This window comes from Oncorhynchus nerka, linkage group LG19 (genome assembly GCF_034236695.1).
Source record: "Oncorhynchus nerka isolate Pitt River linkage group LG19, Oner_Uvic_2.0, whole genome shotgun sequence".
Classification (NCBI taxonomy): Eukaryota; Metazoa; Chordata; class Actinopteri; order Salmoniformes; family Salmonidae; genus Oncorhynchus; species Oncorhynchus nerka.
This window is the reverse complement of record NC_088414.1, coordinates 22,748,357-22,775,939: the sequence shown is the minus strand read 5'-3', so window position 1 is coordinate 22,775,939 and position 27,583 is coordinate 22,748,357. Positions and strand designations below refer to the sequence as shown.

Below are 27,583 nucleotides of genomic sequence, written 5' to 3'. Positions count from 1 at the left end.
CGACAACAGCCACCCTCGAAGCAGCATTACCCATGCAGAGCAAGGGGAACAACTACTCCAAGTCTCAGAGTGAGTGACATTTGAAACGCTATTAGCGCGCACCCCGCTAACTAGCTAGCCATTTCACATCGATTACACCAGCCTAATCTCGGGAGTTGATAGGCTTGAAGTCATAAACAGCGCAATGCTTGAAGCATTGCGAAGAGCTGCTGGCAAAACGCACAAAATTGCTGTTTGAATGAATGCTTACGAGCCTGCTGGTGCCTACAATCGCTCAGTCAGACTGCTCTATCAAATCATAGACTTAATTATAACATAATAACACACAGAAATACGAGCCTTAGGTCATTAATATGGTCGAATCCGGAAACTATCATCTCGAAAACAAAACATTTATTTTTTCAGTGAAATATGGAACAGTTACATATTTTATCTAACGGGTGGCATCCATAAGTCTAAATATTCCTGTTACATTGCACAACCTTCAATGTTATGTCATAATTACGTAACATTCTGGCTCGTTGCGAACTAATTTGCCAGACGGCCCAAACTGTTGGATATACCCTGACTCTGCATGCAATGAACGCAAGAGAAATGACACAATTTCACCTGGTTAATATTGCCTGCTAACCTGGATTTCTTTTAGCTAAATATGCAGGTTTAAAAATATATACTTCTGTGTATTGATTTTAAGAAAGTCATTGATGTTTATGGTTAGGTACAGTCGTGCAACGATTGTGCATTTTTCGCAAATGCGCTTTTGTTAAATCATCCCCCGTTTGGCGAAGTTGGCTGTCTTCGTTATGAAGAAATAGTCTTCACACAGTTCGCAACGAGCCAGGCGGTCCAAACTGCTGCATATACCCTGACTCCGTTGCAAGAGAAGTGACAAAGAAATTCATGTTAGCAGGCAATATTAACTAAATATGCAGGTTTAAAAATATATACTTGTGTATTGATTTTAAGAAAGGCATTAATGTTTATGTTTAGGTACACGTTGGAGCAACGACAGTCCTTTTTCGCGAATGCCACCGCATCGATTATATGCAACGCAGGACACACTAGATAAACTAGTAATTTCATCAACCATGTGTAGTTAACTAGTGATTATGATTGATTGATTGTTTTTTATAAGATAAGTTTAATGCTAGCTAGCAACTTACTTTGGCTTCTTACTGCATTCGCGTAACAGGCAGGCTCCTCGTGGAGTGCAATGAGAGGCAGGTGGTTAGAGCGTTGGACTAGTTAACCGTAAGGTTGCAAGATTGAATCCTCGAGCTGACAAGGTAAAAATTTGTTGTGCTGTCCCTGAACAAGGCAGTTCACCCACCGTTACTAGGCCGTCATTGAAAATAAGAATGTGTTCTTAGCTGACTTGCCTAGTTAAATAAAGGTGTAAAATACATATATATTTTTAAATCAGTGTCCAAAAATACCGATTTCCGATTGTTATGAAAACTTGAAATCGGACCGAAATAATCGGCCATTCTGATTAATCGGTCGACCTCTAGTATGTTTGGCAGCATGAGAACTGAGTTCATGAGGACTGATAGCCTACTTCATTTTTAATCCACTGTGCATCATTATTTGCAACACACACATGCCCCAATGAACATTTGACATATAAAAAAACTAAACAGACCAAAAACATCCTCGTGCTGCTACATATCTGGCCATTGTATTTCAGGCATACACCCTTGTACATACCCCTGTTCTGTGGGGGTGGCTGCAGCGGGCTGGGTGGGGCCAGGAGTACTCCAGGCTGCAGTCTTGTTGTAGAGCCGCAGGGCATGGAGGTCTTTGACCAGTGTGTCCAGTCTCTGCTTCTGCTGGTTGATGATGTCCAGGTTGTTGGCCAGGGCCGTGAACAGAGCCTCCCTTTCTGGGACAATCATGTGTCTGGGAGAGACAGGAGTCACAGAGGGAATTGGTTAGAAAGGAAACATTTAACATACAATGAATGATAATGAGAAAATTGTCATAGGAAATGAATTACAGGTCAAAAATTAAAGTGATCCATTTTTCTTTTTCTCACTCACTTCTGTTTCTTCTTCTTCTTCTCTAGATGTTTCTCCCACTCCAGGTCCAACACGTCGTTCACATCCTCCACAGCAAACTTCACATACTGGTACAGCCTGCGGATCTCCTGGTTAAGGGGAAAAAACCACGAGGAAATTAACACCCAACAAAACAGTCTGCTGTACGAAAAACTGTTTAACATGGGTCATCTTGTTCAATAGTGTTTTGCCATTTCTAAAACATCCACTCTGATGAATCATGGAAGTTCCCTTTACACACCCAACCATCCATCTCATCCTCCCATAATGTATAGAGCAATCATCCTCCTCCCCCCCAGGCTTACCTTGAGTTGGTCTTCACTGCGTGGGTCCAGTGGTTTCTTGTACAGCAGCTGCAGGTAGCCTCTGTCTCTGTTGAGCTCACTCATGGCCTTGGCGTCCTCTGCACCGGCAAAGCCCTCCAGCATGGTGGTTTTCAGAGTGCTGATGTCCCCATGGAGAGACTGGGGAGAACAAGAACACACACATGGTCAGAGCCTATGAGGGATAGAAAGGGTTTATGTCTTTAGGAGGTTGTAGTGTGTGTGGTACCAGTTTGTTGTGTGTTATTTTGAATTGGACACAACTGGATACATTAACAATGGCAACTTCACCAAGCTTAATGTCCTGATTCAGACTGGCTTTACCTCTCATTTTAATAATACAATCTAATCACATTCAGTTCGTACCTCAGTGGTTTCTTTTATCTCCAGGGTGAAGACGTGGAGGTCTTTAGACTCTTTCCTCAGCTCCTTCATCTCCTCTATGGTGCCCACTCTAAAGTCTGCCTTGTGGCTGCGCGCCTTCAGGTCAGCCAGCTCCTTCTGGAAATGGCCAATCTGAGAGGAACACAATCAGCATGAAGCTACCATGAGGACAATATACTTACTGTAAAATGATTGGAGCATGGTGCTGGAAATAGCCAAGTGGTGGGTTCGATTCCTTTGTGGGTTAATTACAGTGATTATGTGAGGTTATGACAACAAACAGCATTAAGTAATACAATTAGAAAGTAATTAAATAGCAGTAGCTTAAATCTGGAATCCTTACTTAGTGAAACAGCTACGCCCATTTGGAATATTATAACAACAAAGAAGTTACTTTAAACAACGGCCATCATTGCACACGCAACAGAACACCAGAATATACAGTACCAGTCAAGTTTGAACAAACCTACCGATTCAAGGGTTTTTATACATTTTTACTATTTTCTACATTGTAGAATAATAGTGAAGACATCAATACTATATAAGGCCATTCTACTGCCAGTGTTTGTCTATGGAGATTTTATACACCTGTCAGCAACGGGTGTGGCTGAAATAGCCAAATCCACTCATTTGAGATTAGTAGCCACCCTTTGCCTTGGTGACAGCTTTGTACACTCTTGGCATTCTCTCAACCAGCTTCATGAGGTAGTCACCTGGAATGCATTTCAATTAACAGGTGTGCCTTGCTAAAACTTAATATGTTCTTAATGCGTTTGAGCCAATCAGTTGTGTTGTGACAAGGTAGGGGTAGTAGACAGAAGATAGCCCTGTTTGGTAAAAGACCAAGTCCATATTATTGCAAGAACAGATCAAATAAGCAAAGAGAAATGACAGTCCATTATTACATGAAGGTCAGTCAATGTGGAAAACTTCAAGAACTTTCAAAGTTTCTTCAAGAGCAGTTGCAAAAACCATCAGGCGCTATGATGAAACTGTCTCTCATGAGGACCGCCACAGGAAAGGACGTCCCAGAGTTACCTCTGCTGCAGAGTATAAGTTCATTAGAGTTACCAGCCTCAGATTGCAGCCCAAACAAACGCTTCAGAGTTCAAGTAAGAGACATCTCAACATCAACTATTCAGAGGAGACTGCGTGAATCAGGCCTTCATGGTCAAATTGCTGCAAAGAAACCACTACTAAAGGACACCAATAAGAAGAAGAGACTTGCTTGGGCCAAACAACACGAGCAATGGACATTAGACTTCTGCCCTATGGTCTGATGAGATCAAATGTGAGATTTTTGGTTCTAACCACCGTGTCTTTATGAGACGCAGAGTAGGTAAACGGATGATCTCCGCATGTATGGTTCCAACCGCATTGAGGTGATGGTGTGATGGTGCTTTGCTTGTGACACTGTCAGTGATTTTTTATAATTCAAGGCACAATTAACCAGCAAGGCTACCACAGCATTCTGCAGCAATACACCATCCCATCTGGTTTGCGCTTAGTTGGACATTTACCCGACCTCAACCCAACTGAGATGGTTTGGGATGAGAGAACGAGAAGTGAAGGAAAAGCATCCGACAAGTGCTCAGCATATGTGGGAGCTCCTTCAAGACTGTTGGAAATAGCATTCTCTCAACCAGCTTCATGAGGAATGTAAGAGTGTGCAAAGGTGTCATCAACGCAAAGGGTGGCTACTTTGAAGAAACTAAAATATATTTTGATTTGTTTTTATGGGTTTTATTTCATAGTTTAGATGTCTTCACTATTATTCTACAATGTAGAAAATACTAAAAATGAAGAAAAACTCTTACATTTACATTACATTTAAGTCATTTAGCAGACGCTCTTATCCAGAGCGACTTACAAATTGGTGCGTTCACCTTATGACATCCAGTGGAACAGCCACTTTACAATAGTGCATCTAAATCTTTTAAGGGGGGTGAGAAGGATTACTTTATCCTATCCTAGGTATTCCTTAAAGAGGTGGGGTTTCAGGTGTCTCCGGAAGGTGGTGATTGACTCCGCTGTCCTGGCGTCGTGAGGGAGATTGTTCCACCATTGGGGGGCCAGAGCAGCGACAACTCTTGAATGAGTAGGTATGTCCAAACTTTTGACTGGTACTGTATATATATATATTTTTAAATCACAATGCCGGACACTCCTCGCCTCTGTTTCATCAACCAAACCAAACAATAACAAAGACGCTGGGACGAACAGTGGTGCTGTTTCACGTGTGCAGATTACAGTTTTAAGAGAAAGACCATTAGATTAACCTGTTACCTCCTCCAGTATTCCAGCCATGACTGGGTCCGAGTCCTTCCTCTGCTGCAGCTGTCTCTCCAGGGCCTTCACACTCAGTGCTGCCTACAGGAGGGAACACAGACAGATTTTGTCTCTACTATTATGACCAGTACTACAAGAAATGGATTGGCCTAATACCCGAGAAGGCTGATGATTTAATACCTGTGGAGTGGGTGCACTTGCCTGGGTGGCTGGGGCAGGTTTTTGTGTAACCATGGGGGGTGTACTGGTTTGGACTGGGCGAACTGGGGATGAGACAGAAAAGATAAAGAATCACAAACCAAACTACAACATGACTGAATACAAACAGTGTAGCTATTCCCTCCGCGAGGCAATCAAACAAGCTAAGCGTCAGTATAGAGACAAAGTAGAGTCACTATTCAACGGCTCAGACACGAGAGGTATGTGGCAGGGTCTACAGTCAATCACGGACTACAAAAGAAAACCAGCCCCATCGCCGACCACGATGTCTTGCTCCCAGACAGACTAAACAACGTTTTTGCTCGCTTTGAGGACAAGACAGTGCCACTGACACGGCCCGCTACCAAAACCAGCGGGCTCTCCTTCACTGCAGCCAACGCGAGTAAAACCCTCGCAAGGCTGCAGGCCCAGACGGCATCCCCAGCCACGTCCTCAGAGCATGCGCAGACCAGCTGGCTGGTGTGTTTACAGACATACTCAATCAATCCTTATCCCAGTCTGCTGTTCCCACATGCTTCAAGAGGGCCACCATTGTTCCTGTTCCCAAGAAAGCTAAGGTAACTGAGCTAAGTGACTACCGCCCCATAGTACTCACTTCAATCACCATGAAGTGCTTTGAGAGACGAGTCAAGGACCATATCACCCCCACCCTACCTGACACCCTAGACCCACTCCAATTTGCGTACCACCCCAATAGGTCCACAGACAATGCAATCGCAATCACGCTGCCCTAACCCATCTGGACAAGAGGAATATCTATGTAAGAATGCTGTTCCTCGACTATAGCTCAGCATTTAACACCATAGTACCCTCCAAACTCGTCATTAAGCTCGAGACCCTGGGGCTCGACCCGCCCTGTGCAATTGGGTCCTGGACTTCCTGACGGGCCGCCCCCAGGTGGTGAGGGTAGGTAACAAAATCTCCACCCGCTGATCCTTAACACTGGGGCCCCACGAGGGTGTGTTCTCAGCCCGCTCCTGTACTCCCTGTTCACCCACGACTGCGTGGCCATGCACGCCTCCAACTCAATCATCAAGTTTGCAGACGACACTATAGTGGTAGGCTTGATTACCAAAAACAACGAGACGGCCTACAGGGAGGAGGTGAGGGCCCTCAGTGTGGTGTCAGGAAAATAACCTCACACTCAATGTAAACAAAACAAAGGAGATGATCGTGGACTTCAGGAAACAGCAGAGGGAGCATCCCCCTATCCACATCGACGGGACAGTAGTGGAGAGGGTGGAAAGTTAAGTTCCTCGGCGTACACGTCACGGACAAACTGAAACGGTCCACCCACACAGACAGCGTGGTGAAGAAGGCGCAACAGCACCTCTTCAACCTCAGGAGGCTGAAGAAATTCGGCTTGTCACCAAAAACACTCAAACTTCTACAGATGCACAATCGAGAGCATCCTGTCGGGCTGTATCGCCACCTGGTACGGCAACTTCTCCGCCCATAACCGTAAGGCTCTACCTGCCCTCCAGGACAACAACCACCCGAGCCACTGCCTGTTCCCCCCGCGATCATCTAGAAGGTGAGGTCAGTACAGGTGCATCAAAGCGGGGACCGAGAGACTGAAAAACAGCTTCTATCTCAAGGCCATCAGACTGTTAAACAGCCATCACTAACATTGAGTGGCTGCTGCCAACATACTGACTCAACTCTAGCCATTTTAATAATGGAAAAATTGATGTAATAAATGTATCACTAGCCACTTTAAACAATGCCACTTTATATAATGTTTACATACCCTTCATTACTCATCTCATATGTATATACTGTATTCTATACCATCTAGTGCATCTTGCCTATGCCGTTCAGCCATCACTCATTCATATATATATTTTTATGTACATATTCTTATTCATTCCTTTACACTTGTGTGTATAAAGGTAGTTGTTGTGAAATTGTTAGGTTAGATTACTTGTTAGATATGGTCGGAACTAGAAGCACAAGCATTTCGCTACACTCGCATTAACATCTGCTTGTGTATGTGACAAATAACATTTGATTTGATTTGACAAATACGCTAATGTTGGTATACAAATAAAAAAAATATTATTTTATCAAAGCCATTCATATAAATATGTATGAATAATGCTGTAAAGCTCATCATTCTCCTTACCTGGCATGGCTGTGGGCCTGGTGACAATGGGCAGCGGGGCGGGCTGGCTGGTGGGCTCAAAGAATGCAGGTTTGGGGGTGAAGGAGAAGGGTAGGGAGGCTGTAACTGCAGCTGGAGCAGGAGTCTCCACTGCCAGGAACCTGAGGAACAGAAACATAAATATATCTAGCCAAGTCAGCCAGCTCGCATCTAAGAGATATGTGAACACAGTCAAATTTATTCAGCAAGTTATATCAAACTCTCCTCTTACCTGTCACTGAGGTTCATCTTCACAGCGGGAGTGGCTGGCTCGGGGATACCTCTGAAAACCGTGATAGGGGAGGCGGTGGCCAGGCGCTGGGGGGTGGGCGTCGGAGTGGGGGAGGGTTCTGGAGTAAATTCCACCACTGGAAGCTTGGGGGCACTGAAGGAGAAGGAGGAGGCTGCGGCGGGGGTATCAGTCAGAGGCTTGGAGGCGAAGGAGAAGCCAGCGGAGGTGCCCGAGGCTGGGGCCGTGCTGAAGGCTGTGTAGCCCCCGAGGGACAAGGCGGGAGGAGCAGTGGAGGAGAAAGGGGGCATGGAGAATGAGAAGCCGGATGAGGAGACTGGAGCTGGGGCAGGGGCTGTGGTGGTGAACAGGGAGGCAGGGGGAGTCTGCGTGGGGGACGAGGGGGGGCGGAGAGGAGGGAACGACCCCAGGGTTGATGCGAGAGGGGTTGGGTAAGGGGGCGGGGGGGCTGCAGAACCTGCAAAGCAGAGGAGAGCGCTGCTTTTAGTGGGCCATATCACAACACTATTATAAGTACTCCACAGTATGTTAGTAGTATAGGTATAGCAAGTATCTCCAGTGAGACATAAAATAAATACACAACTATTTGTAAATATGAAAAAGTTCCTCCAGACCCGCAGGGGGCAGTCTCTCTCCGTCCAGAGCCAGGTTGGTGGGGGCAGCGACCAGCTGCTTGGCCCCAGGGTTAAGGTTGAGCAGTGAAAAGGGGCACAACACTCCGTCTGTAGACAGAAGCAGCAGAGTAGGCACCGGGGAAGAGTCTTCTCATCGGCTGTAACGACAGTTGAGGTGATAGACATGTTAGAGGGCCAACGAGAAGCGCAGTACAACTATGGGTAGTCAGAGAGAAACACACAGGCATAAACACACAGACTTCAATACAACAGCAAACCCACAGCCATTGAAAGGCACACAAACACCCACATGGTAAACACACTAAAGCTCTCGAGGCAGATGCACACCCACACAAAGCTGAGATAAGTACAAGGACAGAGCATAGGAAGGGCTATATTTCTGTGTGAGTTAAGAGACCTTAAGGTCTTAATAAGAAACAAAGCCCCAAGCACCATCACTAAGGCCAGTGTGATGAGACAAATAATGAGTGTGCCTGAGACTGCTCTCTATAGAGAAAACAAAAGTTTGGAAAGCTCAAGGTAAACCTCATCAACATTCTCAGATATGCTTGTCTGGCTATGCTGTTTGTTGTAATTTAATTTGTCTGAGTCATTCTAATGAGCGTGGGCCTCACCATCTCTCCCTCGCTCTTTCTCTCCAATACAGTTGAGGTCTCACTTAGGTTTGATCAGAGTACAATCATTTCAAAATGCTGCACAAACGGCTGATTTGGTTTGCTGGTGGAGTCCTTTTGAGTGGGTAGCCCAGACGGCAACATCAGCGGTGCTATGTGACTGTCTGACTGCCTTAAACAGTAGATTCTGAGACAGTAGCTGATCACTTTTCATCTCACAGCTGCCCAAAAAAAAACACTGCGCCAACCAGCGTTGCCTACCAACTGCTACTGAGGAGATGAACGTTGCACAGTGCATTACAAAAAGTATGCATCTAATTGAAGTGCAACATTCACGGATCCTGCCATGGTTGACCAACATATCAGCTGATTCCAAATGGTTCACCATCTTATTTTGCTTGAAGCTTCCAGTGTATTCTACATTCTCAGATCTGGGCGAACTGGACTGGTAACAATATGGCAGGTTGGCAGGAAGTGTCTGTCAAATAGCTTACTTTAAACATTTACAAATCCTAATGCAGGTCAAGGATCAAGTGACCAGTTTGGAATGGGGTCATAGAAGAATGTGGAAAGTTGGAAGAGGAGAGAGCAGCAACCACTCACTGATGTGGATCTCCTGCTGGCTGGTGTAGACGATGGCCAGGCCCAAAGGCAGTGTGTCGTCGTTATTCTGTGAAACGGGCAGCTCTCCCCTACTGGCGTCCTCCAGCAGCCACAGCTCCCAGTTGGACTGAACAACACCACAACAGCACATGGCAGAGGTTACATGACATAGACACCCAGTTGCTCACTAGATCAACATCACTAGGCCTTTGGTAAGGGAAAGGCGATACCTAGTCAGTTGCACAACGGAATGTATTAAACCGAAACGTGTCTTGCGCATTTGACCCAACCCCTCTTAATCAGATAGGTGCGGGGGCTATTTCAACCGACGTCCAAGTCATTGCGCCCGGGGAGTAGTTGTTGTTTGGGGTTAACGGCCTTACTCAAGGGCAGAACGGCAGATTTTTCCACCTTGCCAGCTTGGGGATTCGAACCAGCAACTTTTGGGTTATGTCCCAACGCTCTTAGCCGCTAGGCTACATGCCACCCAGGCTTTGCTACTCTATAATAATTTATCAGAAGATACTGAGGTGATGTTTGCTTGTGGGAGGTACCTAATGGATCTGACTATGTGGTGCACAAAGACATCTGAAGTTGAGAAATCCACATTGACCTGCTACAGTTTCTAAGACCCAAGGTGAGAATCAAACCAATAGCGGGTCCCCAAATATTACCTTATCTTCTTGCTTGGCGATGACACTGACTTCAATGGAGGCTGCCGAGGCGGCAAGAACAACATCCCTGAAAAAAGGAGAAACAATGAGTATATGTGATTAACCAACCTCACGGTTGTTCCTCAAAACAGAACAGAGCTTATACCAACTAAGTACGCATACAAAAGCCACTTTCTACAAACAAGAGCTTTTTAGCTTTTGCAGTGTTCTGTACACAGGCAGGGCAGAATACAGAGTGGGCAGCGTCTCACCAGTCCTCTATGTGGCTGAGGAAGTAGTGCAGTTGTCTCTCTGTGCAGGTGCCGTAGACGGGGTCGTTGAAGTTCAGGTACCTCTCCTCCCTCTTCTCGGTCTTTGTCTGTCAGATTCACAATTCATTTGTTAATTGTCAAAATGTCACAATCTATCAGGAAGGAAAAAAATTGTCACTGCGTGAAATTAACCTTGTAATATTATAACAATTAAACACTGCAAAATGTTCTAATCATTCAGCTGTACGACAGAGCAGCGGTACTACTCACAGGGAGGGAGATCACCACCAGTTCAGGGGGTGTTTCTGGACAGCCATCGGCTGCTGCATACACCACAGCAAACACAAACGTACTCAGCCACTGCACATCAAGTACTGACAGAGAAAGGACAACACAAAGAAAACATATCTGTGAGATTGGGGTTATTTGGCCCGGAGAATAAAGGCACTGAAAATGTCTAAAAAGGCTAAGAGGTTTATTGCTTCAGGCCAGCAGGATCTGTGTCCAGTTTACCTTTGACAGGGTTGTCGGAGCTGTAGAAGCTTGGGCAAGGGATCACTTTCTTCTCCTGAAGCCCCTGTTCAGGAGAGCAGAGTCAGAGTCACACCAGGGCGTATACTACATCATACACACGGCACAGGAATAATGGGTGTGTCTACAATTACTGTACTATGCTGGAGTTGATGGGTCAGACTTACTGGAGTGTACTGACTGACTGTCGCATTCATTTTTCCTGCTGCCACTTGCTTTCCTTTGGGACTCCAGCATACTGTATGAAGAGAGAGGATGACAGAAATAGTGAGCAAAACTGTATAAATGATAATCACATAAAAATGTAAATAATTTCAGCATGTAATCTTTAAAGCGATGACACACTGACTGTCACACTCACCACAGGTGATTCCTTCGGTGGCGGGGAGCTGGGCCTGCACTGTGACGCTGTCTGTGACCTCAAGCACCATCATGCTGCCGTCAGACAGACAGGTAGCCAGCATGGACGCCTGCACCGGGTTCCATTTGAGGTCCTGCACAATTATGCCCAGGCAGACTCCAGGTCGCAGAGTCACAAACGGCAACTTCTGTTGTCGGGCCTGGAGAAAGGGGACAGCCATAGAAGTGAGGGGATTAAGTGTGTGGGGAAAATACGGAATTGAAGAAGTGGGGGTGACTAGTCTTATTGTGCTTGTGGCTGATATCAAAGCTTGGACTCTGAACTCTTTCACCATGATGAAACCGTATCACTTCACTCTGAAAAAAAGTGGTTTTCTAACACTGTCCCCCAAAGATGGACATATTGCTTCTCAAAAAAGCAGGCCATAACAGATTCTAATGAAAAATGAAGAGAACACACATATTGCAGCAGGTACTAGAACATAAAACGATCCATCTGCTCCATTAGCAGGTGGGGGTTGTTATGAGTCAGGTAATCACCTTGTTGATGAAGGTACGGATGTCGTAGAAGTCCAATGACAGGCCAGACTCCTCTGACATGCCGCTGACTGACAGGGTGAGCTCATCACTGCTGAGGCCCAGGTTGTGCACAGGCAACTCCACAGCAACATCAGCCAAGGCTGCTATCCCCTCAACTAAGGGAGAGAGAAAGGGGATAACAGAGAGAAGGGAGTAAGATGTAGAGAAAAGGGTAGAAATCAAGTCAAATTGGCCAAGGCAAGCCATTAACAGTCTTCGCTTAGCAAAAACTGTACAAGATGGAATGACCAATTTAAGGACATTCTTACTTATTTCATTGGAGTTCCCATCAACTTTGTCTGCAGCTAGGATGTCCCGCGTGCGGTACACCTTGATCTTTTTGTCTAGTCCGACAAATGTCAGTCCGAATTTGTTTGAGATGGCAAGTAGACTTGATCTATCCTTTGGCAGGTCATCAGGTGAATCAAATACTCGGGTTTTCTTCATTTGCCGGAACTGAAAATCCTGCATAAAATAATAATAAAATACTTAATGACCGTGATAGCACTGAAAGTCTTGTACTGTAGGCTACTGGTTTAAGACCTGTAAAGAACATTGACTATGTTAATAAACATATATTGTTGATAGGATGAGTTAGATTTGTAAATAAGTCAAAAAGATAGTTAGTGGTGCTTTATTATAGTACTACTACCACCAATGTTGGGATAGCTAGTAGCTGAATGAATGCCTTCTGGGGAAAAATGCTCCTATTAATAGCAAAAACAAGATTCAGAGCACAATATTCATAAATGGTTATCGCTAGAGTAGCAGTTTTAAGAGGTACATTTAAAGGAAAGGTCATCAGTAGTAGGTAACGTTTTATTTAACACCCACCATTATAACATTATGACAGTTATAACCATGTCATATCAGCAGACATAACACTGCCCTGACCCATATATTTACACCTGTTGTGACATAAACTACCATTCAAAAGTTTGGGGTCACTTAGAAATGTCCTTGTTTTTTTAAAGAAAAAGCAATTTTTTTGCCGATTAAAATAACATCAAATTGATAAGAAATACAGTGTAGACATTGTTAATGTTGTAAATGGCTATTGTAGCAGGAAACGGCTGATTTGTTGTGGAATATCTACATAGGCGTACTGAGGCCCATTATCAGCAACCATCTTTCATGTGTTCCAATGGCACGTTCTGTTAGTTAATCCAAGACTCATTTTAAAAGGCTAATTGATCGTTAGAAAACCCTTTTGCAATTGTGTTTGCACAGCTGAAAACTGTTGTGCTGATTAAAGCAGCATTAAAACTGGCCTTCTTTAGACTAGTTGAGTACCTGGAGAATCAGCATTTGTGGGTTCGATTACAGGCTCAAAATGGCCAGAAACAAAGACTTTCTTCTGAAACTCGTCAGTCTATTCTTGTTCTGAGAATTGAAGGCTATTCCATGCGAGAAATTGCCAAGAAACTGAAGATCGCGTGAAAAGCTGTATACTACTCCCTTCACAGAACAGCGCAAACTGGCTCTAACCAGAATAGAATGAGGAGTGGGAGGCCCCGGTGCACAAATGAGCAAGAGGAGAAGTACATTAGAGTGTCTAGTTTGAGAAACAGACGCATCACAAGTCCTCAACTGGCAGCTTCATTAAATAGTACCCGCAAAAACCAGTCTCAACGTCCACAGTGAAGAGGTTGACTCCGGGATGCTGGCCTTCTAGGCAGAGTTCCTCTGTCCAGTGTCTGTTCTTTTGCCCATCTTAAATCTTTTATTTTTATTTGCCAGTCTGTGATATGGCTTTTTCTTTACCACTCTGCCTAGAAGGCCAAGATGATTTATCCATAAAGATGAAGTGGGTGAGGAACAAACCCATCTTTACATTGTTTAAGATAGAACTGAAACGATATTTTGAAATGGTCAGTAAATGTCAAAACAAAAAAGTACATCAAATAAAACTGACAAATTTAAAATGTATTTAGACATGTAATACCCATGTCTATGTAGCTAGGTTTATGCACCTTTGTCTGTATATTTCTGTTTTTGTATGTGTGCTATTGTTCATTAAAAAATATATATATATAACAAATAAACGTACAGTAGTTAGTAGCTAACTAACGTTACTTACTAAGTTACAGCTTATGGTCAATGTTAGACACCCTATTGTACACAGCTAGCTAGGTAACGTTAGATATCAAATGTTAATCCGTAAAGTTACATTGCTTTTATGGAGACATATTGATGTTCGTGATGTTGTTAGCTACCTAGCAGAGTCTCGATTAGCTAGTCATCTTTCACTAAAGTACATGCAAGCTTCTAACGTTAGCCAGTAACATTGTGGGGATTTGCAGTAAGGAATAGCCCATACAGTACTTCAGTTGGAAGGTTATCCCCAGGCCGACACTAAAACGAGTTAACCCGTCTATGTTGCCTTTAGCTAACGTTATCCAGCTAGCTAACAAACCACTTGCTGCGCAAGTAAGCTATTGCCGCAACCTGAACCTAGCAAGCTACACTACGTACAATAATATGCCTACCTTCATTTCCCTTTCGGGAGGAGAGTCCGGGTCGTCACTCATGTTGAAATAACAGCAGGTATAATTGTTTTGGATACAGCCGAACTCTAAGAAATATACACGGGTTAACTTTTCGTTTCCACATGAAACGAAATCATACCGCGCTCGAATTTAGCGAAATACAATACGGAAGTGACACTAGCATTAGTTACGAAGGTATTATGCCGCGTTCATGTATTAGTCGGAACTGGAAAACTCGGATATTTCCGATATGCTATTTGGTTGTAGTTTTACACGTCCCACTTTCAAAGACAGAGCAAGTCAGCAATGTTGGAGTTTCCTAGTTCCAACTTGTCTTTGAACGCGGCATAATATAAGAACGCATTTTGTTTTTGTGATGAACAAGCTTTTATTTGTATTTTACATTGCTTAAACATACCTACTATTACATTGTTAACATTGTGTACATTGTGACTGAAATCATTTCAAATACTTTATCTGGGCTTGATTGAGTTTGACTGGCGTGAACTCCGGACTGACATTGTGTTTGTATACATTTCAGTAGGCTTACATTAAATAAGATGAGGACTGTAAGTGATGTATGGATGTGTAAGTACCTAGTGGCCTCCTTCACCCCAAATCATTCCAAAATTCATTGTGTTTTCAATGGTGTCTATGGCAACCTTATGTCTTTTTTCTTGTGTGTGCTGGTGTACATTAAGATGGGTTGATTGAGCAAAGCATTTCCCCACAGACAGAGCAGAGGTCAGGCTTACAATTTACATTTAAGTCATTTAGCAGACGCTCTCATCCAAAGTGACTTACAGTAGTGAGTGCATACATTTTTCACAATATTTCATATTTCGAAAGACTCTTCTCTGCCTCGTCAGCTTCACGATGTTGTCGAGGCTCCCCAGAGGATCCACAATAGTCACGTTGCCAGCCTTCCTTCTGAGAAGCAGTCAGTCACCCGGCTGTTATAAGAACGGGTATTCTACCAGCAGCACAAATTATGACATCACTCGTATGATAATGAGGAATTCCTTAAAAATATAAGCCTGAATTTCAAAACATTGCAATGTGGACAACTCATTCAAAAGATATTGAGGTTTAACCAATGGCCACTTTTATGGTGCCAACAAGAAAAGTCAATAAGTAATTTATGAAAACAATAAAACAATATATGGTTAACTTTTGGGGGGGAATACAATATTGGGATGCAGAGACAACTTTTCTACCTGCCTCAGCTAAAGTGGGTTGGGAAATACTCTGTAGGGTCTCTACACGAACAAAATATGTTTAGTTTTGGAGGGGGACTGTGTCCCACCGCCTGCTGATGGTTTTCACTCCACCCCCTCCATAGCCCCCTATGTAATACATTGTGCATAGAATACATATTGGATTGTAGAGAGAAAACCTTTCTACCCGTATCATCTGAAGTCGGGTGGAAAATACTCAGTAACGTCTCTACTAACCAAATATGTCTAACTTTGGAAGGGGACTGTGTTATAGATATATGCATTTAGTCTTGAATGTTATATTCATTCCAAAATAATAAATTAATGTACTGTTATTTTGATGAATATCAGTTGGGAAGACAAAACACCATAACACTTTTTCTTTTGCTTACCCTGCTCGCTTCCAGTGTGAAATCAAATGCCATTTCATACTAGACTTTCATGCACTCTTGCCTTGCCCCAATGGAGGTACCAAATACCAATTATTAGCAGTTGATTAGTCGAGAAGTCAACTGCTTCAAAAACACAATGTAAACAATGGACTAACATATCTGTTAAACAAATTAGATTAACGTAATGGAAATGGATGCAACTTTACACATATAAACCAGCCCAAGGCCAGTCTTGACATGAACCAAAAATGCATCATGTCAATCACTTGGCCTGACAAAATAAAATATTTTTGAGGCAGTATGCTTGTAAAATCATGTTGATATATGTTTATATCACCCCAATTATGTACAGCCTTCTAACAATTTTCTTAAACCCACCTCTCCATCTCTCCAAATTGTCATTTCTTAGAAAAAGTTATTATTACTTAGCCTTTGTATTGTCTTATTTAAAGAGCTTGGTTGTGTATGTGTGCCATTCAGAGGGTGAATGGGCAAGACAAAATATTTAAGTGCCTTTGAATAGGGTATGGTAGTAGGTGCCAGGCACACCAGCTTGTATCAAGAACTACAATACTGCTGGTCAACATGGGCCAGCATCCCTGTGGATGCTTTCGACACCTTGTAAAGTCCATGTCCCAACAAATTAAGGCTGTTCTGAGGCCAAAAGGGGAGGGGGGGAGGGGTGCAACTCAATATTAGGAAGGTGATCCTAATGTTTGGTTTACTCAGTGTATTGCATTGCAGTGAATGTAGTGGGTGGAGTAAGGAGTGACTAGCACTCTGTTAAACCCATTACCCAGCAAAATAGACTATGTATACTGAACAAACATATAAATGCAACATGTAAAGTGTTGGTCCCATGTTTCATGAGCTGAAATAAAATATTCCAGATATCTCCATACTGTATGCACAAAAAGCTTATTTCTCTCAAATGTTGTGCACAAATTTGTTTACATCCCTGTTAGTGAGCATTTTTCTTTGCCAAGATAATCCATCCACCTGACAGGTGTGGCATATCAAGAAGCTGATTAAACTGCATGATCATTATACAGGTTCACCTTGTGCTGGAGACAATAAAAGGCCAAATAAAATAAAATTGTATTAGTCACATGCGCCGAATACAACAGATGTAGACCTTACAGTGAAATTCTTAATTATGAGCCCCTAACCAACAGTGCAGTCTCTAAAATGTAAAGTTTTGTCACACAACACAATACCACAGATGTGTCAAGTTTTGAGGGAGTGTGCAATTGGCATGCTGACTGCAGGAATGTCCACCAGAGCTGTTGATGATGTGGCCTATTTAAAAAAAGAACAATGATAAACAGGGAATATAAAACAAGAAGACAGAAGATATGGTGAAGTAAGGAGTTTTATTAAAAAGCAGACTTCTCAATGTTGCATTTGAAAGAAATCAGTTACTCTTGAACTACACAAATGTCAACCTCAACTAAAACTGATGGTGGAAGGAAAAAACATAACGAGGATGGAGATTTTGTATTCTTTATGCAACATCAAAAGTGTCATCTTGTGTTTGTCTTGTATATATTATTGATGCTTGAGTTAGAAAGCGCATACACATTTTAATCATCGTCATTTAAAATATAAAGCAGTCACAGAGTTCCATTAAAACCATTTTGCCAGGTTCCAACCCTAAGGAACCCAATCTCTAAGAGATCGACAAATGTCAAGTCACTTGTCCTATAGATTTGTCAAGTAGGCTAAGTTACTCCAAAGCGCTGCTCTAGGATCAGCTTAAGCTACCCTCATCCTGAACATGACATTTAGGAGTAAAAACACAGCAGGTCCTGGATCAGTACTTAAGTGGAACTTCTATCTAAAAACAATCAGGTTCTCAATCAAATCTACAGTAGCTGAGAGAGGTGCACTGAGAACCAATAAGTTGCCTTAAGCCAGTGTTTCCCAACTCCGGTCCTCGAGTACCCCTAACAGTACATCTTTTTGTTGTGGCCCTAGACAATCACACCTGATTCTACTTGTCAACTTATCATCAAACCTTTGAGAAGTTGAATCAGGTGTTTTTGTCCGGGACTAAAACAAAACAGTGTGCTGTTAGGGCTACTCGAGGACCGGAGTTGGGAAACAGTGGCCCAGGTAATCCTGAGGGCTGGAGTTGGAACTGCCACGGGCCTCCACTCTGGAGTAAGTAGCTCACATGGACCAATAGCAAAGCTGGAAGCAACAAGGCAGGAATTAGCAGGAGCCCAGCTATTGACGACAGATCTCCCATAGTGCACGTGGGTCCTCCCTGTTCTGATTGTCAGCGCTCTGAGCACATGGCTTTGAAGGTTGCTCCCAGAGACTTAAGTCTGTCGTCCAACCTTCTCTCTTATATTTTTGAAATTAAATGTATTTATTCTTTATTTTAATGGCATTATGTCCAAAGACAAACAAACAAACTTAGTGCAGTTATTTTCTTAGTCTGTTCATAGGTTCACATGCACATCCATTGCAATAGTCAGTCTTCCAATTCCTCAGACTTTACTGTAGTAAGCTGGGTGGGTTTATGCTAACAGTCAATAGGTTTTGTATTGGTAGACAAAATGGACACTCATTCATGGCTGTCTGCTTTGTCAGAAGCGACCATAGCAAAGAGCTTGATATAATTTAGAAGTAAAATGTGTCAAGATCATAGACTTCAATAAGGTAGGAATAATGGGTGTCTGGGTATCAGCATGCATTACAGACATTTAACAAAAAGCCTGTAGTTACTGAGGCTGACCCTATTTCAACATGTCGAAAATCCATATGAAAGGACTTGTAGTTACTGTATTTTAGAACCTCTCCTTTCAGGACTAAAAGCCAAACCAGGGGTACTGAGTTAGAGCTGTGTAGAAGTGTGTACTGTAGGAATTGGGTAACCATATGCCACACAAAGCAGTTGGTTATGGGGAACACTTAACAGCTCAGATTACTGTGTGCAGACTGTTCACATTGCATTGCCAAAATGGTGGATTTACACACCCACTCAGCACAATCCCATATTCTATCCTACTTATTGAATTCATAGGTTTTGTTGGACAAGCTGGACCAAAATGCAATGTCAGATTATCGCTGATTTCTGGTAGTCAATAGGCCTCTATTTGAAGAAATAGCAAAGTGCTACACTAACGTAAACATTGTAAATTATAGCATTGTATTATGTTACATATGGGACAGAACTTTATTTCTTCAGCCACCACAAAAAGAGCTCATTCTCTTTCGGTTAGCCACGACATTCTCTGAGCTTCACTCAGTTTTCTAGTGCAACATCATTTCATTTCCAACTTCACCCCCACAAAAAGACGTTAGGGCGAGAGCTAAGAGTACAGTTTGTGAGGGTGTTTTTTGGGGGCTTGGACAGAATCAGATACAGAAGATGCAGAAAGGCAGGCAGGAAGCGGATCAGATATAAACGAGATGAAGCATTAAAAAAGGTAAATAAACAAAGAGAATGTACATAAGGGCTCCTATGGGTGAAAGTCTGTATAACTGTAGCCTACTCCATGGGTCATCTGAAGCTTTTCCAGTCTTTGTGGACATTTATGGTGATAACTGTTTGAGTGTGTGATATATCTTGCAGATTGATCAAGTTCACATGTTATCCAGGTGGTTTTGAAATAACAAAGTGACACCAATAACTAAATAACCTGCCACTCAAGCAGTATAGACCACTACTGACAAGTCATGGAGTAAACCTGGTTGTTATACAATCCAGTAGCATGAAACTAACAAAGGTTTCTAATATATGTGATAATATGTCACTATTGTAGTCTGTCAGATTCTCTAGACCTATACAAGCAGTTCCATGCAAAATGTCACAGTATTGTTTTTCTCGAGTTTACACATGTTTTGCTGAGATTTAGGAAGGCAAATGGTTCGGGGCTTAAGTCCAAAGTCATTATTATTATTTGCTTACAAGAACACAGTTCTTAAAGCTGTAGGGGTTATTTTCCAAGAAAAAGCAAGACACCTCCATCCTAACCTCACCTGCCAATGTGTTCTGAGAAAACAGAGCCTATTTCCCATCAGCATCATTTACCTTAGCATTCAGAACTGTACATAAAACTCTCCATTATGTCATTAGGACTCTAAAGCTAGTTTCTGTATTTGTTGAGGTTCCAATGCAAACAGATGGTGACTAAGCACAACACTCTCTCCCCCTGCAGTCTCAATTAAGGCACTGATCCCCGCCCCTTCTTCAGAACAGGAAAACTCACCTCCCTAATGACAGTATTTTACTGGAAAGCCATTTCACTTCCCCTTAGAGCCAGTAGTGGTTGCACATGCAAATTGACCAAAGGAGTCGATTTGCAGTTATTACCTCTATATTACAGGTTTGGTTTACAGTCTATCTTTCCTATCGTATTAGTGATTTGCAACAAGCAGGTTTACTTATAGATGAATAGAGATTGAGAACAAGGAAGATAATTGGTTTCTTGTCGGGATGTGGATAGAATAAGTATATAGGCCTACAGTATAAACATTGCTAGTTTGACTGTATATTTGGAGATTTTCCACAATGGAAGACTTTCACAGTGCTACTTTATTGAAATCACACAGCAGCTCTAGTGGCCTTTAGAGGGAAAGTCAGATACCCCACCTTTGTTTTCAAAGAAGTGTCATGTTATTCCATTCTCTGGCCCACTTTTAAATGAGTACATACAACACTGTACAAGGTGCTAGAAAATAGTTATCTTGTGGTACCAAGATACTGTATTTTTACTGTACAGTACTGTTCCCATACTCTACCAAGGATAGGTGAAGCAGTTCTACAGTTTACATTTACCCATAGTCCCACACACCCATTCACCCATCCCCCTCCCCTGCCTTATTCTCCAATGCAGGTCACATTTCTCCAAAAAAATACTCTTGTAAACATGTTTTGTTTTCTCATTACCTAGTGCAATTATAACCCTGTGCTCCTTATTAAAGAAACCGGACCATGTTAATTCCTCCCCAAAATAACCATACAACTGGATCATATAGATATTCAACACAACATAACGGGCCCAGTCTAAAAAATGGCACATAATAATAAAGCATTTGAATTTGACAGAGGAAATGTGATCTTGTTGTTTCGTTGTTGAGATCCCAAGCCAATATGATAACTGCCAGCGTCTTGAATCGTGGCTTTAGTGTAGGCTGTCGTCGGTTGACATTGATATTCGCTTCTCAAAACCAGATCAATCTTATTTTCACTTAATATAGAACAATAACATATGACAAACATGATGTGCTTTTGCATCATGCGATTATAAGACAACAATTCAAAAGCAAGGCTTTTCAGAAGGCTGGCCATTCAAATTATTATCTTGGAAGTGAATTATTTAGGTTTTTGGGACCACTCCAATTCTACTGTCTCCTTACCTTATGTTTTTACCCAGGTCTTATGATCAAGTACACATTCATAAACTACAACATACAGTGTGGGTGTCTGATAGGCCTATCAATGTGTTACCCCAAGCAACTTATTCCGGTGGGTTATCGACCAACCATTATCGTTAGAAGCTATTTATAGACTTCTTCCCTACTTTTGGCAAAAAGTAACAGAGCGAGAACAGACAAAATATATAAAAACTAAAGTGCAACAAAACTAGTAAATGTCGCTGTGCAACATTTTGTCTCTCGTCTCCCCCCTGCCGTAGAGCAACAGTCGCCGTCAGCATGACCGACCATCCAAGTCCACAAACCTCAAATCCTCCAATCGAACAAGGAGATATGGGGGCAAATTTCAGTTAGCCTACTTCTTTATAACAGTCTACGCATCTCCATAAGCTCCCCATCAATCTCTTCCTATAACCTCTTCAAGTGCAAATGCAATAAGCCAACAGAAAAGTATCATATTAGTTTCATTCAATAATTTACAAAAAACAAATAGCGGATGCAAGAAAGCTGTAGGCTGGGTGCTGTAGTCTTAGTGCTGATCCTTTCGAGCACGCCGTGACGCTAGTAAAACCGTGCTTTTCACCGGCAACTCACTTTGAAGTCCTCACTACTATGTAGTATGCTCAATTCAGCATGTCTCTAGTGCCCTCCACCCCAGATGAAAGCCAGGCCATACCCAAGTTAACAAACCTGGGTGAAACACAGGCGAAATGCATGACTCTGAAAAGAAACGCATATATAAAGGTACCTCCTTCCATATTAATGATATATCTTCAGGCAACTGCAGCTGTTGTTTCTTTTCTGTATGCATATTCATAAGTGGCTCTGTTGTTGATGTATTTTAGATTCTCTGTATTCGTTTTGCATGCAAGCTTTCTGTTAGTGCATGTTCGTGTCTCTGACATTTCCATGACTCAGTCTGCGTTACTGTGTACTATTGTAAGGGTATGCTAAGTTTGCAAGCACTGTTAATCTGATTTGTCAGAGTCTCAGATGCATCAGTACTGTATTAAGAGGTTAAAATCACAAGGTGTGTGGGAACAGTGATTGTGCGTGTGTGTATATGTACTGTATGTACGTGCGTCTATCCGTTAAAAGACACAGGCATTGCATTGACTGGCCAATCAAAGATGACGTCATCTTGTCTAAGGATGATCCATAGACAAAAAGCTCTTCGTGTTTCCAGATAATCTTTTCAATTGCGTGGAAAACCACAACCCTGAAGCAACACAAAGGGAGGTTAAAAGTTTCTTTTCTCTCTCTCTCACAACATCACATGCTATTTTTTTTTTCCCAACGTGAAATTGTTCAACTGATTTGCTGTATGTTGCGACGAGATCGTATTATATCTTCCAAGAATCTGTGTGGCACTTTAAGAAGGAATATGGTAAATTGTATTAAATACACTGAGCCATGTTGCTCCTGTAGAGTACTGTATGTTTAGTCTCTCACACCCCCAGTGTAGTGTGATCTGTTTCAAGGTTACTTAGGTTATTTATAGAACCCATGCTGCTTTCCTAGAAAGAGGACTATCATTTTACAGTCTTATCTGACCCACACTCCATAGATGTACAGTAACTGTTACTGTTGTGTAGCAAGTTCTACAACTATGCAGGAAGGATAACGCAGCAGTGTTACTTTTTTCAGTTTTAACTACAATGTGGTCTTGAAGATGAATACTAAAAATAGTCCGGAGAAAATTACCTGATGTCTCAGGTCTAAAGTAAAGTTCTTCCATATTCAAATGAGAGATTTTTGAATTCTCGCTAAGTAATTCGGTTTGTTCCCCGGCAATGCTTGTGTCTGTTCAACATAGCACATCTTGTACTCCCTGCCCTGCTAAAGAATACACCATGTGTGTGTGTTGTACTGTAAGTTCTGAGAGCATGGCTTTTTGTACTGAGAGGTTACCTTAGGAAAGGGCGGAGGAGGAGGAGGGGTGGAAGAGGAGAAAAAGAGCGAGTGAAAGAAAGTGTGGCGGTGGATGGATCAGAGATAGACGCCAGAGGATGTTCACTGCCCGTTCATTCTCAGGTCCTCTCCTAACTCCTTCCCTTCCTGTCCTGGGGCCATGTCACCCCGCCCCCCGGCCTCGCCTCCCGGCATCAAGGCCTCCTCCAACCCAGCCTCCTCCTCCTCCTCCTCTTCCTCCTGTTCCTCCTCCCCTCCCTGGGGACCGACAATTTCTGCGTCCACGCCCTCCCCTCCAGCCTCCCCCAACCCTGGGCTGACTGTGTCCAACAGAGAGTGAGTCCTGCGTGGGTCCTTCTGCTCTGAGTACAGCCTCTGGTCCAGGGACAGGCTAGAGGGGGTCAGGGATTTAAAATCGGTTTCGAAGGGGAGCACCACCCCGGGTCCGGCGGCTCCCAGGGCCAGGCCCAGGCCCACACCAGCAGCCACCCCTACACTGGCCCGGTAGACCTCCATACCATCAGGCAGCATGGACTTGATCTTGGGCAGCCAGCGTTTGCGAACGCGCCGCGCGTTGGTGCACATGTCTGCGGCGATCACGTTCATCTCACTCTCTTTGAAGTTGGGTGCAAAGTTCTGACAGTAGACTGGAGAGAGAGAGAGAGAGAGAGATAGAAAGAGACAGAGAGATGGAGAGACAGACAGAAAAAGCCAGAGAGAAAGAACAAGAGACAGAGACAGAGGGAGAGAAAAAGAGAGAGAGAGAGAAAGATAGAGAGAGAGAGAAAGAGACAGAAAGAGTTGGAAGACATATTTTTTTTTAAATAACCCGCTGTTTTGCCTGTGGCTCAGTCTATATGAATAGTTGATCAAAAGCCCCAAAAACGAATATTACAGTATGACTTAATTTATTTTTATTTTTATGTACTCACAGTTCCATAAATTCATAAATGCTTGTGTTTTCATAACCTAAAATGGCTAATGGCTACAGACTAGTCTGGAACATCACACTTCTTCATTCAAAGTCTCATAAACCATCTACAATAGTTTGAATCTGAAACAGTAACATCATTCAACAGAGGCTGCCATCCCCCTGAACCATTATCCTCCATTCTAAACAACCAGATATTTTACCATGTAAGATCACCGTTTGACCAACTTCAGACTCACGTTTGACAGCGTTGAGCACGCGGCTGTCCAGAGGTTTCCTACTGGGGTCACTGGTGGAAGAGCGGATGCCAGTCCCACAACTGTTAGCCAGGGTGTTCCTGCAGGCACACAGAGCCAACACCAGAGGGCAGTATGAACACCACTTTCATATGAAACGTCCGCACTGCAAACCGTAGGTTTATGTTGACTTGAGAAGATAGATTCATACATATATACAAAACTTTGTGCAACTAAGGGCATTGAAAACAAGGAATCTAAATGTAAGTTGGATATGTGTACGGATTCTGAGTCTGAATACGATCGCATATGAAACAGACACTTCATCATGAAAACTATACTGATAAAGCCAACAGCTTCTGGATCTGAGTCACACCTAAAACATGTAAATCATTTAACTGTTAATCAATACCTTTTAGATTGGCTTTGACTTACCTGTCGAAGAAGGTGGCGAGCAGGCGACGCAGTAGGACTTTGTGTTTGATGCCAGCGCACAGGTGACAGTTCATTAGCTGGCCCCGTGTCATAAACACAGATGTACCTTGGGTGGTGTGAGAGAGAGCTTCCTGATTGAAATAGGTTTCCCCATCATGACTCCATTACCCTATGTATTTCTATCGCTACTTTATAACCCAACTCTCATTTCTTTCATTAAACATTTATGCTGTAAAAGTACTCTCACCGAGACAGTGCTATTTCACCCCATCACTTATCTTCATTCCCATCACTTATTTTATGTGACACCTCTTGAATAAATAAGATTTCCATCGTATTCATTACAAACGGCAAATCAACTTGAACATTTCATACAGCATTTGATCTAATCTCTCTACCTTCTACCTCAACCCTTTTACCAAAGACTAACAGAGACCTCAGCCTTGCTACTTCAAAAAAACTGGTCTCATCTAACCAGTATTCACCAATCCACCTCTCATTCTCTCCTCCTGCTGCCTACCTCCCACCAGCTCCAGTTTCTCCCCCGGGTCTCCTTCGGTGTAGAGCTTGGGGTGGCAGCGGTAGCCGATCTGGCTGACGAGGCTGGCGGGCAGGGCCACCAGGTCCCTACGGATCAGCACACAGGAGCGGCTCTCCAGGGACAGGGGCATGGCTGCCATCTCTGGTTTTTCCTGGACTGGAGAGGGACAGGTGAGGAGAGGGAGTGGGTTAACTCTGTAGTGGAAGAAATCATAAGTGTTATGGAAATAACAATAAACCCTTTCTAATGAGAGGGAGACAAAATCTCCCTGGGTGAAATACAGAGAGACAGAAAGACAAAGAGAGACAGGCAGACACACAGGCTACGATCTAGTCCTTCTATAGTGCTCTTACATATTTCAAGGAGAAAGCTAGATAGAATTTAACATCAGCCTACACACAAGGTTAAGGTGATCTCCATTAAAAGTGAGGGTGTTTAATAAATGATTCAAGGCCTAGCACAGCTAAGTTCCAGATTCGCAACGTGCTGTATCAGCATCTTGAGAGACACAGGGGGGAGTGTTACTGGTTTCAAACTGTGGATTAATTTCCCTCCCAAAACCTTCACATTGACCTCTAAGATGGCCCGCACACACTCTCTCTCTCTCTCTCTCTCTCTCTCTCTCTCTCTCTCTCTCTCTCTCTCTCTCTCTCTCTCTCTCTCTCTCTCTCTCTCTCTCTCTCTCTCTCTCTCTCTCTCTCTCTCTCTCTCTCTCTCTCTCTCTCTCTCTCTCTCTCTCTCTCTCTCTCTCTCTCTCTCTCTCTCTGTAATATATCACAATCTCTCTCTCTCAAATATCCCACAATGTCACCCTGGGGTGTTCTGACTGATTGTAGATAGAATGGATTTCATAAATATCTGAAACTCTAGACTTAGACAAACCTGTCCAATAGCAATGCCCTCTGCAACAAAAAAATAAAAACCTCTGCAGTAGGGACAGTGGGGTGTTTTAATGTCTGTGTGTGTGTGTGTGCGCGCATGAGTGTGCAAGTACAGTGCATCCGGAAAGTATTCAGAACCCTTGACTTTTTCCACATTTTGTTAAATTACAGCCTAAAATGAGTTCAATACTTTCTAAAAAATTTTTTTTTTTAAATATCACATTTGCCTAGGTTTTCAGACCCTTTACTCAGAACTTTGTTGAAGTACCTTTGGCAATGATTACAGCCTCGAGCCTTCTTGGATATGACGCTACAAGCTTGGCACACATGTATTTGGGGAGTTCATCCCATTCTTCTCTGCAGATCCTCTCAAGCTCTGTCAGGTTGGATGGGGAGTGTTGCTGCACAGCTATTTTTATGGATCTCCAGAGATGTTCGATCGGTTTCAAGTCTGGGCTCTGGCTGGGCCACTCAAGGACATTCAGAGACGTCCTGAAGCAACTCCTGCGTTGTCTTGGCTGTGTGCTTATGGTCGCTGTCTTGTTAGAAGGTGAACCGTTGCCCTAGTCTGAGGTCCTGAGCGCTCTGGAGCAGGTTTTCATCAAGGATATCTCTGTACTTTGCTACATTAATCTTTCCCTCGATCCTAACTGGTCTCCCAGTCCCTGCTGCTGAAAAACATCCCACAGCATGATGCTGCCACCACCATGCTTCACCGCAGGGATGGTGCCAGGTTTCCTCCAGATGTGACGCTTGGCATTCAGGCCAAAGAGTTCAATCTTGGTTTCATTAGACCAGAGCATCTTGCTTCTCATGGTCTGAGTCCTTTATATGGCTTTTGGCAAACTCCAAGCGAGCTGTCATGTGCCTTTTACTGAAGAGTGGCTTCCGTCTGGCCACTCTACCATAAAGGTCTGATTGGTGCAGTGCTGCAGAGATGGTTGTCCTTCTGGAAGGTTCTCCCATCTCCGCAGAGGAGCTGTCAGGGCGACCATTGTGTTCTTGGTCACCTCCCTGACAAAGGCCCTTCTCCCCGATTGCTCAGTTTGGCCGGGCGGCCAGCTCTAGGAAGAGTCTTGATGGTTCCAAACTTCTTCCATTTAAGAATGATGGAGTCCACTGTGTTCTTAGGGACCTTCAATACTGCAGAAATGTTTTGGTACCCTTCCCCAGATCTGTGCCTCGACACAATCTTGTCTCGGAGATCTACAGACAATTCCTTATATGGACAGGTGTGTGCCTTTCCAAAT

General features: G+C 43.2%; 2 protein-coding genes across 2 annotated transcripts in view; both read right to left on the bottom strand.

Annotated features, from left to right (window-relative positions):
* Positions 1-14,588, bottom strand: part of LOC115101190 (nuclear pore complex protein Nup214-like) — a 55,276-nt gene extending 40,688 nt beyond the window's left edge. The window contains 20 exon segments of the mRNA XM_029620482.2: positions 1,708-1,899; positions 2,040-2,146; positions 2,363-2,521; positions 2,747-2,896; positions 5,051-5,134; positions 5,234-5,316; positions 7,398-7,537; positions 7,648-8,122; positions 8,280-8,420; positions 8,423-8,437; positions 9,518-9,644; positions 10,192-10,258; positions 10,443-10,549; positions 10,713-10,816; positions 10,956-11,019; positions 11,141-11,211; positions 11,335-11,533; positions 11,874-12,028; positions 12,182-12,377; positions 14,402-14,588. Of these exon segments, the coding sequence (XP_029476342.2) occupies positions 1,708-1,899; positions 2,040-2,146; positions 2,363-2,521; positions 2,747-2,896; positions 5,051-5,134; positions 5,234-5,316; positions 7,398-7,537; positions 7,648-8,122; positions 8,280-8,420; positions 8,423-8,437; positions 9,518-9,644; positions 10,192-10,258; positions 10,443-10,549; positions 10,713-10,816; positions 10,956-11,019; positions 11,141-11,211; positions 11,335-11,533; positions 11,874-12,028; positions 12,182-12,377; positions 14,402-14,443 (2,678 nt within the window). The 5' untranslated portion in view covers positions 14,444-14,588.
* Positions 14,589-17,364: 2,776 nt separating this feature from the next.
* The window catches only part of LOC115101189 (nucleus accumbens-associated protein 2-like), a 56,013-nt gene continuing 45,794 nt past the window's right edge, over positions 17,365-27,583 (bottom strand). The window contains exons 3-6 of the mRNA XM_065004786.1: positions 25,432-25,608; positions 24,912-25,017; positions 24,480-24,577; positions 17,365-23,956 (exon numbers count right to left, since the gene is read on the bottom strand). Coding sequence (XP_064860858.1) covers positions 23,412-23,956; positions 24,480-24,577; positions 24,912-25,017; positions 25,432-25,608 — 926 coding nt within the window. The 3' untranslated portion in view covers positions 17,365-23,411. The remainder of the gene's footprint in view (positions 23,957-24,479; positions 24,578-24,911; positions 25,018-25,431; positions 25,609-27,583) is intronic.